Source organism: Equus caballus, chromosome 4 (genome assembly GCF_041296265.1).
Source record: "Equus caballus isolate H_3958 breed thoroughbred chromosome 4, TB-T2T, whole genome shotgun sequence".
In the NCBI taxonomy this organism is placed as follows: Eukaryota; Metazoa; Chordata; class Mammalia; order Perissodactyla; family Equidae; genus Equus; species Equus caballus.
In genome coordinates, this window is record NC_091687.1 from 95,938,823 (window position 1) to 95,955,210 (window position 16,388).

At 45.1% G+C, this 16,388-nt stretch overlaps 1 protein-coding gene across 3 annotated transcripts in view; it reads right to left on the reverse strand.

Annotated features, from left to right (window-relative positions):
* Positions 1-201: 201 nt before the first annotated feature.
* CREB3L2 (cAMP responsive element binding protein 3 like 2) overlaps positions 202-16,388 on the reverse strand; it is a 112,436-nt gene continuing 96,249 nt past the window's right edge. For 2 of the 3 annotated variants that reach the window (XM_001499610.7, XM_070265914.1), the window contains exons 9-12: positions 11,214-11,313; positions 10,804-10,930; positions 9,199-9,415; positions 202-7,265 (exon numbers count right to left, since the gene is read on the reverse strand). In XM_001499610.7, the coding sequence (XP_001499660.4) occupies positions 7,190-7,265; positions 9,199-9,415; positions 10,804-10,930; positions 11,214-11,313 (520 nt within the window). In that variant the 3' untranslated portion in view covers positions 202-7,189. Of the gene's footprint in view, positions 7,266-9,198; positions 9,416-10,803; positions 10,931-11,213; positions 11,314-13,364; positions 15,937-16,388 lie in introns of those variants that run through there. The other variant, XM_070265915.1, reaches the window with a different exon arrangement.

Below are 16,388 nucleotides of genomic sequence, written 5' to 3' on the forward strand. Positions count from 1 at the left end.
TATGCAAGAACTCACAACCCTACTATCTCCTGAATCCAGTTCAGTCTTTTCCCCACTGTTCCCAGTGTTTCCTTGCCTCTCTAGCTCTCATTCTCAGAGATATGAGGTCTGATTTACCCTGAAACCTGAGCACAGGACTAGGACTTTAGACATCTGCTCTCAGATTTACCTCTTTTGCCAAGAACAAGCCCCACCACACTCTCCAAGTCTCAATTTTATTCTACAGAACAAAAGTGACATCCAGTGAAAAATGAAACAATACATCTGTGTTATATTATCCTAAATCACGTAGGCCCATTAGGAAAACCCAGAATGCCCACGAGTCTGGGATCAGCCTCTGATTCGTCATTTCAACACCTAAGGAATTTGCTTTAAAATTTAGGTTTTATTAGTATTCAGATATGGTGAGGCCAACAGATCAAGAGACAATTGCCATTGAAAACACAGCTTGCTTCTCATAGTTCCCAAGATGGGGGAACATGCCATTCCATGCAGGGCCACATAGGAAGCACCAGGGTCAGTCAGGAGGCAGAGGGAGTGAGGGGGAAAAGTAGGCAAGAGAGTCTATTGTGGTTTCTGCAGGAAGGAAGGAGCGAGGCGAGGTAAGCAGGCTTAGGCTGGCTAGTTTGAATCATTTCATGGGGCTCTGGGGCATAGAGACTATCTCTAGTTGTCTGATACCTGGCTCCAGGATGACAAGGGCAGGGAAACAGTAGTCCCTGTGAGAGCTGATTGTTTAGTTTGCATTCAAAAGGTGTGCTTGTAGGCAAGTCCTTCACTATCTCTAGGAATTGGCTAGCCCTGGGCAGGGCGGTCCCACCTGGATCAGCAAGGCCCCAGATGTCAAAGCATTAGAAATACAGAAAATATAAAGGCATGGTTAATACAGGATGTTCTCAAATCAGTATTTGCCCCCTCTACACATCACTGGAACGGTATCAGTATGTCGAGGAGAAGGCTTCCATAACAGGCTCCCAATAGAAGAAAGAAAGAGGGAAGATGTGTTACTAGAAGACTCCACAGGGAAAGGCCCCTGGCATGGGAACAGAAGAAGAGAAGGTCAAGGTGCTCAGAGGGGAAAGGCAGTGGGAGATTAGTGCACCCCCGAGCCCAAAGCACGGTTAGGCATGCTGCTAAGAAAGAAAAGGGTTTTTTTCCAGGTAAGCATGGTTCATGGCCTCAGTCTCTAACATCCTGGGTACTCTCTCTGAAGCTAAATGAAGCCCCACTCCCTCTGAGAGGAGAAAATTAAATTTGAATGCAGAGATTGCAATGGAATGAAGATGATTCTGGTTGAGCGCATTGACCTTTATCAACTATTTCATCCGAATTTCTGGAGCATGAATCTGCGTGAGGCGTCCTCTGCAATGGTTCATAGGAAGAAGGATCCTTCTCTTCTGGCTCAAGTCCAAGCCATCATTCTCCAGCATCCCGATATGGGGAAAGCAAAATCAAATCCACAGAGTTCTGAAATCCAGTTAGGGAACAGTTGTAGGAGACAACGAAAATAGCAGTCAGGCAGCATCAATCTCTAGAGAGCACTGCTTTGCTTCCAGTGACTGACTGAAAAACAATTACACTCCTCAACATTCCTCCAACTGAGACCTGGATTCAGTACGAGATAACATACAAACTGCCAGTTTGAGACGCTTCTTTCAGTTCGACCAGATAATCAGGAAACGCAGACATACGCAAATTAGGCAGACATATGCAAAGCCACACTTATAAAAAAGGCAAAATGCTTTTAAAACCAGATGACCAGGATTTTTAGGACTGGACAGCATTTTACTATTTAAGAAAAAATATTTTTATTTGCAAGAAATGGAAATACAAAAGCATAACAATTCCAATTCATTTTCCAAACTAAATACAAGTACTCTACGAAGCTTTTTTTTTTTTTTGTATTTATTTAGCTATGATAAAGAATAAAAAGCCATAAAGAACAGCATAATATGACAGATAATAGACTCAGAATGTATTTAGACTTAAACACTGCTGGTCTATATAACCTGTTACAAAAGAGAAGAAAACTCAGCCTGTCAGCGTATTATTAAAGCTCACGGTTGATTATAGCCCAGGGCCTGCTCAGCATTGTTTAAAAAGGGTCACTCACAATTTGTCAAAGACTGCTGGTGTTTTCCATTGACTCACAAAGCGTTCTATCTGAAAGGGAGATTTTTCTAAACTGTGTAGGCCATGGGTCCATGGTGCAAAAAGTTCATGTTTTTGTACTATGGACCCAGCTGGTGAGCAAAGGATAAGAGCAGAGAAAGAGAGCTAAAACTGCTGGTTTTTCTTTTCCAGGATGCAAAGCCTGCTAGCTGGAACTCACAGAAGACTGGATGAACAACACAGGAGATAAGCATCTGGTGGCCATCTCCAGCATGAGGCAAAGAACCAAGCATTGCACAGCGGGGCCAGCACAGGGAGCAGACACTGCATTTCCCGCCCAGAGAACCTTAAAGTTTGTAGGGTGTTCACAGATAGGAATCCATTCACCCTAATCCACAAATTGCTGCACTTCCCATGACACTTAGCTGTTTACTCATCTCATAGTAACTAGTTGCCCTTGTTTTCTCTTTCTATAAAATTGAAAGACTTAAACTTATTTAGCACAACACCCAGCACTTAGTAAATGCTCACGAAATATTATTCCCCTTCCTTCTAGAAACCAAGACAAAATAAAGCATTCCTGAATTTTATGTTGCTCAAAATCACAAAACAAAATAACGCCTAGTTTTTTCCTGTGGCAAGTGATGATCCCTTGGCCACAGAGGCATCGACCATTCATCTTCAAATGAGCCAGGTTCCTTTGCACTGAGAAAAATGTTCCGCTATGAGAATTTATAATATCTTTAATCCCGGCTGGCCATTTTTGATGTGATTGCACTTCTACTAAACGGGATTTTCCTCATGGGCAGAACCCCATGTCTTTTCTCCTGATGTGCAAATCTGATCATGGTTCACTTTTAGGAAACCATTTTTGAGCCTTTTGAAACAAGTTCCTTCTCCCACACCCACTTCAATCGAATTCTGCAAGGCTATCTATAAAATCTCCCAGGGACAAAGGAGTCCTTGGTCATCCTGGATTCATATATAAGGCACATGTAAGGCACAAAGGAGTGTCCAAGACAAGGAGGAATGTGTGTGTGTGTGTGTGTGTGAGAGAGAGAGACCTAGCTCTTGTGTCTTTTGAGTATCTATTGATCAATGAAGTTTCCTCAGCCCCCTTATTCCTCAATAGTCCCTAGGGCCTCATGCAGCACTCTTCCTCAGGAGTGAGTGACCGACTCATTGAATGAATGAATGAATGAATGAATGAAAAACCTGAGATCTGTCTCTGGCTCCTCCATAGCCCCGACTCTCTGCTGTAACTGCCCTCCCAGAGGGGTTTATCCTACCCCATGTCTCCTAATTGTCTTTGCTGCAAAGCATTCACATAATTGGATTCTCACCAGGGCACTGCCTGTTCACGATTCCACAGGTCCAGCCAGCACTGCAGGCATGAGTGCTGGTGTCTTTAATGAAACTTCTCAAAGACTGCATTCAACGGAACCAAACTCCTGACTCCTGCAGACGAGGGGAGGCTGAAAACCTTCTGCTCCACCTCCGATCTACCCATGTTAGCAAGACTGGCATGGATGGTGCATTTCCTCAACAGGGGGCGGGATGTCTCCATTTGCGCCTCCTGTTCAAGTACACATCCCATAGGACATGTGTGTTCAGGCGAGCTGGCCCTGGGAGGGCCTGTCTTTCTGGTTTCGGTTGGTCTGAGGACATGGGAGGAAGAAGCCATGAAATGCTGAAAAATTTTAATGAAACGCTTGTGACAAAAATCCTGGACACCAGCTCACTGCCAGAATGAAGACAAATCAATCCAACACTCCCACTCTACAGGCACATGAGATTCACAGCCCTCTTCTGGCATTCAGGCTAAACCGAGAGATTTAGGAAGCAAAAAACATGGTATTTACAGCTGGTTTGTAAACAAGTTGAGCTAAAAGCCACTTTCACAACCTACAAATTAAGTCTCCAAATCAAAATCATTTACATTAACCAAAAGGTTATCGAATTTTGCCTACACTGGTGTCAAACCTCACTCCCACCTCCTGCCCAAAAGGAGCAACTTGGTCCAGCTGTCCGATTTTTATATAACACTCTCTTTCTGCGAGCTAGGCTCCAGAGTCCCAAAGCTTCACAGAAACTCCTTCTTCAAACTGGCCCCGAGGCCTTTCGTTTGCAGTATCCATTTCTAAGTGCAAAGCCGAGAACTGTGAAAAGAACCATGCTGGGGGGTCTGGGTTACTCAGGTCTCCTCCAGCAAAAAAGCATTTGTTCTCTGAATTTTTGCAAGACATCTCCTTCACTAGGGTAATCAATGAAAGGCAAGAAGAAAGCTTGTTTACATGATGAAAAATATAACTAATCTATATTTTAACTAACATATTTATTCTTTATGGCTTATGGTCGTGCTGACGGTCTCGTATTTTTTGAAACTGAAGTTTGGAAGCCGACGTCTGCTACTATTTGGAATCATCGAGACTAAGGGGTGTGACTGACTAGTCTATGGGACTGCTCTTGGGGGAAAACAAATTTGCTGATATTCAGGGCTGAACCCTAGAACAGAAGACGTGCACCCATCCATTAGTTATTTGACACAATTTGGTATTATTCAACTCTTCTGTGCCCTCTTGACCTCATTACGTCCTCCTGAAGAGATAACTGTTTAGTTTCCTCTTCTCACCCACGCAAGGAGAAGAGGGCAGAATGTCGGTTCTTAGAACCCCCTTAAAATGGCCACTTGAGCTCTCAGGCTGGTGTCCCAGGTCCCTAGAAAACAGATTCAGTTCTGGAAGAATAGTTTCCCAGAGAGAAAACCCTGCTCTTGGAGGTCTGGAGAGAGTGAGATCAAGCATAGGTAGGAGGGGAGAAAAACGAAATCCTCGAGCTAGAAGGAGCTAGAAGCTCACCGCCCTTCCCCTCCTCCTTCATTCTGAAGAGCAGGTTTTCCACTCTGGCTAATCCAGGAGCCTTAAAAACCCCATTTGGTTCAGTTGTGGCAGGTGGGCAGGCTGATCCATTCTCACAATTCTGCCCCTAAATATGAAACCTTTCCCTTCTCATTGTCCAAATACTACTTGAGTTAATTCTATCGTTTTGCCTCCTTAGGCCCCCACAGGCTGCCTGTGCCTGATACTTAAGCCCAGGAGGACCTAGAGCAGAACAGCGGGAGAGAAGGAAGTAGACAGAAGCAGGTGTGGGGACGGGGCGGGGGGCGGGCTAGCATCCCCTCCTCGCACACAGCTCAGGCGGTCTCAGCCCTCCCTGACCCACGCAGTGGACAGTGAGGACCGTGCAGACAGCAGGGCTGCCAGGACCAGTGCAGTCCCGATCTGCTTTCACACACTGCCGAGAAGATGAACTTGGCCATCTCCCAGTCTGGAACTCTCTCCATCACCGCAGGCAGAGAGAGGAACCACTCGCAGTGAGCCCCAAGTGTACCTAGGCAGACAAAGCAGGGATCTGCTTACGAGGTATCATGGCCAATGTTAACGACACCAAATCCTGGATCTGATATGGAAGGGAAGGCCCAGGCATGGGCTTAATCCCTCCTAAGTAAAGCTTCCAATGACAATGCAGTTGGTGGGTCGAGTTAAAGGCCCTTCAGCTAGTACTAAAAATAAAATACAAAATGTAAGCAAGTTCCCTATACAAAATCTTTTACAAGCTAAGGAAAAACATTTAAGAGGAGTATCTACATTATACAATAAAAAGGCAATTTCCATTTCTTATTCGTATGAAAAAGGAAAGATTTTTTTAAACTACAAAAGTTACTTTAATCATTAAAAACTATAAAAGTAGGTTTGGGGTTAGGTTGTATCTCTTTGGGTGAGCTGTGAAGTAGCCAAACCTGACTACGGAAGGTAAGACTGGAGACACGAACGCCACCTACTCCGACCCCAGGCCTCAGGCCCACCCCTGTGTTGAGGCAGAAGAGGAGGAGAAAGCAGAAGAGCCTGGGGAGGTGGGCAGGAGGGACCAGGAGCAGGCGTGGAGAGACAAGCCAGCAAGGTTGCCGAAACGCCTGTTGTCAGGGCCAGGGCTTCCCTTCTCTGTTAGGGGCACAGGACAGAAAAAGCCTCTGGCCACAGAGCCACAGGCCTGAGCACGGCACTGCTACATCTCTCCCTCCGCGTTCATTCCATCGGAGGACACAGGCGTAAGGGGACTTCCCAACTGTAATCCCAGGCCTCCAGTAAAAAAAAAAAAAAAAAAAAAGGAAAAAGAAAAGGAAATGAAACATGGCCTAGAAAGATTGGGGGTCCCAGAGCCCAGGGTGTCCTCCTAGCTCCAAAGGCCAACAGCAGACTTCGCTGGCTTGGAGGGAGGCATCAGATCTCTTCAGTGTGGTGGTGCAGGAAGCCTCAGCAAGCTAATAAATACTATTTACAAATGGGGAGGAGAAGCCGGGGAGGCAGAACTATGGGATGTGGGGACACAGGTTATGGAGAAGTCCTACAAGCAATAAGATGGGGCAGGTTTGCCTGGAGTAGAAGAGCCTGATTCCTTCAGGCATTGCACGTGCGGCCTGAGAATATGAAGGGGGAGCCCGCGCTCCAGTGCCGGGAGGACATCGGTGAGGGCTGGAAAGGGCATGGCGGCAGGGGGTGCTCACTGGAGGCCCTGGCCTTCCAGGGTTGATGGGGGTGGACACACCAGAGACCCAGGCTGAGGAAGGCAGGACATCTGTCGGGGCTTTGCCAGATCCCAACAGGCATCCTGGTGTCTTTGTGGCGAGAGTCTGGGGTCTTAAATGAACAACAGTCATCTTTTCTTCAAAGAGGTGGTCAAAACCTCCCAGGTGAGAACCAGGCGGCATCTTTTTGGCACTATCGGTAGAAACAAGCCGGCTTGTCCCACCCCTGACCCTAAAATAACTTCCTATGGCAGTAAGCGGAAGGGAGGGAGCGATGCCAGACCCCCTTCTGCAGAGGGGGACATGGGGCTGCTGCTGAGGAAGGTGCCGTCACTGCAGGTGGAAATCGTAGGCTGTCCTTCCATCCAAAGCCACGACTGCTCGTACATGTCTTCATCCAAATTGGGTGACAAAAAGAAAAAGCTTATGACCAAGGTGGTTTGGGGACATAAAAGTAGAGTGAAGAGAAAGGAGGAGGTGGGGACTGCCTCTTTAGAAGGTGGCGTTCACTCTTCTGTCGAGTTCTACAACTTTTAGTGTTTCGTTACCCTCCAATTTGGCACTGACCCTGTGAAGGCAAGGAAAGGAAAAAGAAGTATTAGCCACCACTGTCAACTATGATCTTCATGCTTGGTCGACTAACGCAATCAGTCCGTGACTGCAACTTTGCCGGCTGCCCCAAGCAAGTTCCTGTCCTTCCCCTTCCTGGCAGCAATCCTCTGTCCCTGAAGTCTCTCACTACCAGCCTATCCACTAGTCCACATTCCTGCCTTCCTCCTCACCCAAGAGGAGACATCCCCAGCCAGAGGATAAACATGGCGGTTTGATACTGAGCTGTCATAAAAGACTTTAAATTATTGTATTTACCGAGGATGGTTAGTCCCATGCTAGACTCTGGGAAGAGAAAATAAAAGGATAAAAGCTGGTCCCTGGTCTAGAATAGCTATAATCTAGATAAAGATTAAAAAAAAAAAAACTCGAAATAAGAATAAATATGTAACAAAATAAATGTTATTAAATGTAATATAAACATGTTATTAAATATAATGTAAATTAAATGAATGTAAATATGTTATTAAACAGCCTAGAAAGTCTCTCGGCATTCAGAGGAGGGCTATGAGGGCTTTGTTATCCAGGAGACATCCCAAAACAGGTGGGATTCCAATAGGACCTTGAATAGCTGAGCTGAGAGGGAAGAAGACTTCTTTCAGGAGCCAAGAAACCAAGCAGCTGAGTCTTTTCACTAGCTCCCAGTGGCAGCACTACAATTTCTTTATAATGGGAATAATAATAATAATGCTTAACCTCTTAAAGTATTTAAAAGGATTTATATATCATATTTGCATAGTGTTTAAAATAGTAAGCACTAGTAAATGTTAAATATGCATGTACAAGGCAAACATAGAAAAGTATAGATAATTATGAACCTTCTTCCTTTGTAGCATTAGGAGAAGAAAGCTGAAGAATTTGAAACAATCTCTCCCACTTGCGTTGGAATAGCATCATTTCTGGGTAGCAGAGAGTTCAGCTAGATCACCAACCACACCACTCACAACCAGGAGCTGTGCATGCAGACCCTCCTTCCTGATCTGTCTGACATTCCCAGGTACCTCCCCTGGCACAATAACAATACTGGCAGTCACACAAGCCTTTATGTTTACAAAAAGACTTTTCCCCATAACGATCTCAGGGAAACAACTCATGGAGAATTGGAGCCAAGTATATGTTATTTTCAACATGGAAACACATATGCATAGTGTCTCTCAAATGAGGTTCCTCAATACAAATATCTAATTATAAATATGTGATTATATTGGGGCTGGCCCAGTGGGGCATTGGTTAAGTTTGTGCACTCTGCTTTGGTGGCCTGGGATTCACAGGTTCAGATCACAGGCATGGACCTAGCACCGCTCATCAAGCCACATTGTGGAGGCATCCCACATACAAAATAAAGGAGGATTCGCACAGATGTTAGCTCAGTGAGAATCTTCCTCATGTACAAAATATATATATATATGTACTTATAATTATTAATATATGTTTATTTACATACAAATCATAAAACTATATATTGATTTATAGCATAATATCCATGTATCTATAATTAGAAGTCAAGAAGGTATCTTGAGGCTGCATTTGCATAGCAAGCACACTGCCGTTACTGGGCTGTATGTTTACTTGAGTGGCTTTGAGGGGAGGTTGAAGATAGCAAGGAAGGGATTCAAGCCCTCTGCCCACTTCTTGGAGCCATCACTGCCAGCTCCCTAATGACGCAGCAGACATGAGGGGAGCTCATATTAGGTCTTTTCCCCATCTCTGCTAAGGGCAGCTGTTGGTAAGCAGTGGATTCTCCAGGGTCCTTGGTCCTGAGAACAGGTCCTGAAAGAGCTGAGGGACTGGACTAGGCCAGTGGGAGAATCTCCACCCCACATTCCAGGTTGCTGACTCATAAGCCATCATCTGTGCATCAGAGGAGTGGAATCTGTATCCGTTTGACTCACAAGTGCTGCTGCAGCTCCAACAGCACTGACTTCTCCAGGCTGGTCTCATTCGAGAGAATGAAATGAGGAAGATCCACGTCTGGCCTGGACTCCAGCCCTGAAGCCCTGAGCAGGGAGGAGCCTCGGTCCCAGTGCCCAAGCTCCCCAGCCGAGCCTGGGGTGGACGACTCCTCCAGGGGAGAGTGTTCCTCATAGATCAGCAGGTTCCTGGATCTCACTGAGGACAGAGCAAAGTAACAGATATTAGCAAGAGACCACAGGGGCACACCACGTCCTGCCACTCAGTGCCCAGGGCCGGGGGCAGATGATGACAATTCGTAGGTTCTTCTTGCCCAGGACTGAGGGTACCAACTGGAGCTGGCTTCCTATAAAGCCTTCAGGGTTTTAGAGTTTTCTGCATTGAAAAATTATACCAATTATACACTGCTGGGAAAACAAGAGAAAAACAAATAAACACGAAGCAAACTGCTACCCCCCTGCTTTCAAAATAAAACTCGCCTCCGTGTCCACCCATAACTATCTGGGGGAGACAATTCACGGGGAATGAGAGTCGAACACTTGGAGATGTCTAGACTCAGCTAAAATAAGAAGCATGGAGAGAAGGTACAAGGGCAGAAAACTGCATTTTCATTTAGAAACTGGAGAGAAGACGCAAAGCCAAGGCCATAAATCAAACGATGGAGACAGTCCCTTTTGTTTTATAGGATAGTTGCATAACTAGACGGCTCTGTAGCAATTTTCCACAACATAGAGACTATGTTTCCATTGGCTTCCATTTAAATTTAGAGACATATTCCATTAGGAAAAAAAAGAATGTCCCAAGGGACCACTGAAATTATTTGGTTGAAATGCTAGCATTTCAGTCATATACCTGGCAGGGATACACCTGCCTGGTGAAGACCACAGGCCTTTCAGAACTGCAAAACTGTGCCTACCCTAAATCTGATACCCCCTAATTCCACACTTGATCCTATTAGTGTATATGTGTACTAGCGCATACATTATGATCCCTACACACATTTATTTCCTACATTATTCAGAGACCATTAATCTAGGGAAGACTATCACGTACTTCTTGTCTAACATCTGAGTCTCCAAATTCTCCAAATCTTGGGCATAATGTTTTGTAAGACAGATTGATTCTTTAATGTCACTTTGCAAATTCTTACCATAATAATACACAATTCCACTGAGTGGGAGCAGAAATATAGGAATTCCCTTAAAGTGTCATGGAAAGCTTAACACTTCCCCACACTTTTCCCTTCCAAAAGCCACATCTCTTCCCCTTAACAGAACTGAAAGAGGAGACATCAGAATTTGCCAGGGAACATGGTCTAGAGCAGAAGTTGGCAAACTGTGCTTTATTGATCTCCAGAGAATTCCCAGAGGTGCCTCAGCCCAGTGGTTGAAGGCACATGGGGAGACCCAGCAGCCTGGGCACCAGACCCCCACGTGCCTCGTGCTTCCCTTCAATGGAGAAATTACACTTTTATTACTTTTTAAAAATTAGACTTTCATATAAGACTCCCTTCAGAAAGTTGAGCTTTCAGAAAGCTCCAGAGAAATGAAACAAGACACTTCCCAAGTTGTTGAGTGCTGTCTTACCAACGGAGGCTGTGTACGGCTCCGACATGGAATTCTGGCTGGGCAGAGCCATCTTGGTGGCAGAAGGATAGGGCCCGTAGCCCTGAAAGAAGCTGCCAAATGCAACGGCAAAGCATAACACAACGACCTGCAGGGTGAGGGAGAACACGGAGAGCTGTCAATTGCAAGATCCACACAGCAAACCTTTAGACCTGCACCACCTGGGAGGTCCAGGGAGACAGACCTCCCGCCATCAGGCCAGCAGGCTGCACCCACAGGCCAATCGCTGTAACATCGCAGCAGAGAAACAGCCTGGGAGTGAGCGGCATGGTTCCTCCAACCCCACAGCACTCGGACTTGTCAAGTTGCGGAGAGACAAGCTTGGGGAGCGGGCCAGGACAGTTACGGTGCTGTTCCTTTCGGAAACTCACCATGAGGCAGGTGCCAGTCTGCGTGCCGGCCAACTTGCAGGTGCGCGAAACCTTGCCCATGACCAAAGTCTGAAGCTTCTGTAGTTGCTGCAGGAGAGTTCTGCAATTCAAGAAATCAAAACCATGAAGGAAATCTGAGAGAGAAGAGAATGCTTTTGGGTGATCTCTGCCCCTGTGCTCCAGGGATGTTGCTGGGACTTCGTGCCTGAATTGGAACAGAATACCAGGGAGTGTTTCCTTTGGAAGAAGATGCAGACGGCAGCGCCTTCCAGCATCAGTGTTGCAGAGCTTCCCGGGGCTCAGAATCAGCCCACTTTAACAGCTTGTCCAGTCCCTGTGCTGTCCTCAGTAAGAGGTGAATGTCCCAAATTAGCCCTGACGTGCCGGGACTTGTCTGTCGGCCATTGAGAAAAAAAGAAAAAAGAACATGAGAACAACTGAAGAGGTGGCCAGAGATGGTGGCCGTGACTGGAAATGGCAACAGTATCACTGAGCAACGGGCACTCAGGTGGCAGATTGGAAGAGAGAGAGAAAGAGGGAAAACAAGAACGGCAGGGAGGCAAACAGCAAAGGGCGCCTCAAGCCCCTGGTCCTTGAAGGCTCATAGTACCTCCACAGCCAGAGACAAAGGCAAAACAACAAAGGGAGAACAGGCCTGCTCAACTGGACACATGCTCAGAGCCAGGCATCCTGAAAACCATCTTGTGATACAGACTCTGATCTTTCTCCAGGAAGAGACAGAGAGCAGGAGAAAAAAGAGTTGTTCTGGCCCTACAATCGGGTGTGTGCATACCCTTAAAAGGGAAGGGTTTGGGACAAGAATAGTATATTCTGCTCTGTGTGACATCAAGCCGCAGAAAGAGCAGATGGGGAAATTCTTTGCAAATTCTGAACACTGCAAACCACAGAAAAGGATCTCACAAGACACCCGCCTGAATCACCCTCGCGATGAATTCTGCCTGAGCAAAGACTTGAGGCCCCTCCTCGGCCTCACCCCTCTTCTCTAAGCCAAATGCACATGGCAAAGTGGGAAGATTTTACAAGCAGATGCTTTTTCTCATGTCTCGAAGATTTTCAGAAAATTCATGCTGTGATGTAACATTGGAAAGCCAGACAAGTTCACTGGAAAACATCAGCAAATCACTCACTTGCAGAAGAATCCTGGGCTGCCATAGATAACTTGCCTCTCACCGGAATCCATCTCCTGAAGAGCCTTCAGATGCCAGAAGAAGCAGGGTTTCCTAGTGTATCCAACTTCCGTCCGGCAAGTGCCAATGAAACGAGTTCTCCTGGGCTTCAGGCAGTTAAGGACAGGTTGGGACCGAATGATACTGCTTCCAGCAGTGAGATGGATAAGAGTGGGGCAGCACTGGAGTAGCCCCCAGCACATGCAGTGGAGGGCTTCTCACTCAGAAACCCTGTGTGGCCACATCCACGTCATATTTTTAGCTTGTGCAGTGATTTTAATTTAAGCAAAACAAAATCGTCATCCTATTAATTAATATCGTTAATTTAAATTCTATTAATATGGAGGTCTTTTTAGTACTTAGTTGTACCTTTTTTGTTTTACGGTTATCTAGAAGTATAATCACATGTAGTTTTGACCTGGTTTGTTTATGCATATTTAAGCCACACAGTCTTTAAAAGCGTTCTGTACATTACTCAAGGCTGAGAAATACTGATGGCATGATTACTTTAAACTCTACTTAAAGAAATTCTGTCATTTGTGACAAGATGGATGACCCTGGAGAGCGTTATGCTAAGTGAAATAAGTCAGACAGAGAAAGACAAATAGTGCGTGGTATCACTTATACGTAGAATCCAAAAAAATGTCGAACTCATAGAAACAGAGTTTCTGGGCTGGGGTGGGGTAGGGATGCAGGGAGAGGTTGGAAAAAGGGTACAAACTTTCAGCTGTAAGATGAATAAAGTCTGAGGACTTAGTGTATAACATGGTGACTATACAATTGATAACACTGTACTGTATAATTGAAATTTGCTGAGAGAGTAAAACTCAAATGTCTTCACCAAAAAATTAAAAATCAAAAGGTAAATATGCAAGGCTATGGATGTGTTCATTAGCTTGATGTAGGATTCCTTTCACAGTGTACATGCATATCAAATCATCACTGTGTACACTTTGAATAGCTTACAGTTTTACTTGTCAATTATACCTCAACAAAGCTGGGGAAAAAGGAAAAAGTTTGCAACTAAATGATCATCTGATGCAGCAAGTTATTTTCCTCATGACACTTTTTCTCTCTTCTCCCAGGACCTCCCAAGAACACTCCATTCCTACCCAGTAGTGCAGCTGTCTTTTCAAAACTGAGAGCTAAGCGACCCACTGCATACCCACTTCCTGGTGAGCATTCATCTCACAGCGCTGAGATTTGGCTGGCAAGAGTATGCATTCTATCGACCACCATCTGTGACGCCAGCCCCAAAGCCCTCACTGGGTTCTCCCTGCTGTATTTCTGGAAGTCCTGGGGCAGATATACAGGTGAGCCCACAGATAAGACCTGCGTTTGACCATGTGACACAAATCCTCTTCCCTTGTATCTTTATATTCTGACCACCTCCCGTGGTACCAGTTTACAAGGTCTTTGTTGCCAGCTAAACTATGGAAAGGAGCCTCCCTGTTTCCTGGGTTGCCTGCTGAAGAGTCGCATCTGTAAGTGATGTGACTGCCACTTTTGCTGGGCACCTCAACTCCCACAGGACACTCCTACTGCTCATGCTGGCAGCCCAAGGTGCTGGAGTTTGACTGTGCTCTGTGCGTAAGTCGGCTCATTTCTCCATCCAGGCCTCCATTAGACAGCAGCTTTCCAGATGTTACCAAAGCCATTTACTTTTGCTCTAAAGTCTTAAGGTGTTTTTAAAGTGAAATCACCATTTCCATTTTTACCAACAGTCCCTTTTTACCCACAATCATCCCACACTTTGTCCCTGCCTATTCCCTGCTCCTTGGCCTGTCTCTAGAGCATGAACCTCCAAGAAAACCAATTCCACGCAATACTCAGAATCACTCCTCCCTTCCAATTTCTGGTTGAGATCACTAGGCCTGGTACCCTGTTTCCTAGGATAAAGAGTCTCTCAGCTGGCTCCACGGTCCCTCCTGAAAACAGACCTCTAGCGGGCCAGATACACCTAAACCCCAACGGTAGAATGACTTAGGCTCAAGTTGGGACCCCCAGCTACAGGTGCAAAGTGCTACAAGTTTGGAAGAAGGACCATATAAGTCTGGCTGGGCAATCAGGGAAGGCTGCATGTTTACTAGTTGTGTGGCACTTTACTTGGCATTCATCAGCATATCCTCTCCAAACTCAAAGATAATTATATTCTGAATCCATTGCAAATGAAAATGGTTGTTTAATGGTCCCTGATTTCTAACAGTTTATAATTCAACTCTTTAAGATGAGAAAACATATAGTTTAAAATAGATTTTTTTCTAGCTTGAAATTTGGGCAGAAAGCAACAGTGATTTATAACGTGCTGTTTGCTGCTGCTGCTGCTTCTACTCAGATTAGCGCAGGTGAACCAAACCGATGGGGGAAATGATGAGCCATCAATCAACAACACTGAGTGATTTCACCTGAGGAGAGTGGGTTAGCTCATCCAACCCAAATCTAAATAGATTTCTATGATCTGATAAAGCTTGGGAAATCCATATACACACATACAACAGAAACACTAATTTTCGTCATAAGGAAAGAAAATTAATAGCAATTGAGTGCCCACTGATTGAGTTCTAGAACTTCATACACTAAGATACTAAGTAATTGTCTCAAGTAAGAAGAAGACCTAAGATGTAAACCAAAACCCATCTGACTCCACAGTTCATGTAATTTTCAAGGTGGTACAGATGGTACCTAATCTATAACCTAATAAAATTAATAAGAAAGACTTCTTACTAGTAGATTCTTTCTTAAATCCAGTGACATTAACAGCATATTGACAACAGCCCAACAAAGAGAGATGTCCACCATTAGATATGAAAAGGTGACTATCAACAGGGACCAAGCTGCATACAGAAGAGCCACAATGAGACCCAGTCCAATGGCAATGAGATACATACTAACAAAGGTTCAGTGAAATGATACAAATGAAAACTCTAAGGGCAAACATACATGTCCTGGTTCATCTCTGGATACACCAAAGATAAAAAGTAAGTGATGGATAAAAGAATCAAGGATGCTCCATGCCCTACTTCAAGTGTCAGGAAGTCAAACCTCGGCTTTGGTTAGAAAATGGAAACTAAAAGACCTGTTTTTCTGTCAGACACCAAAACAGCTGATGAGATGGCTTTAGGATTGCTGAACTGGTGCACATTCACTGGAACAGGGGGATAGGCTCTCAAGGCAGAGAAACCTGAGTTTAGATCTCAGTACCACTGCTATGTGCCTTTCATCCTTACTTAAGTCCTGAGTTTAGGCAGCTAGGCAAAGTTAATTCCCTTGACCTCATCAGCTAACAGAATAACGAGAGAATCCCCTCCTGGGCTACTGTGGGTTTGCTGAAGCAAATACACCTTTGAAGAGTGCTTGCTGTCTCTTTGCACTGATGACAGATGAAGCCAGCCCTCTTCATGGGAAAGCCTGGGACCTCATAACTGAGACGTAGGTCTGAGATGATGTGGCACTTTCCCTGATGCCACGGGGACAGATGCCACGGCCTGCTGCGTTGGGAGCTTGGATGACAGCTATTACCCAGCTTGCATGAAAGCCTGGGAGGAGAAAAGGCAGCCATCAGATGAAATGGAAGAATGAGTTTAAAACTAAAGCTTTAAAAAGTCAACCATAGGACAGACCCCAAGGTGCATTCACAGCTCAGCATAAAATTCTCCTTTATTACTGTATTTTAAATCATAAAAGATCATGGCTATTTATGGCTTAATGAATCCTTGGTCTTCCAGGAGCAACGTCTTAATTTAGAGAAAGGAGTACTCTTAGCAAATATTTATCTGGGCCAGGAGATATTTCACAACTTGTTAAATCGGAGTATCTAACACTCAATTGAAAATGTGGATTTTCGTCCTGTGGTGAGATGTAAAAATAAACTTAGTGGCTGTCCTCATACAGTTCCTTGCAAACGAGCAGTGGAAGGCAGCTGCCAGCGTTGCCCAAAATAAAGCATCACCCTGTATCTTGGGAGGCATATTAAAGGAAGTTGGGCAAA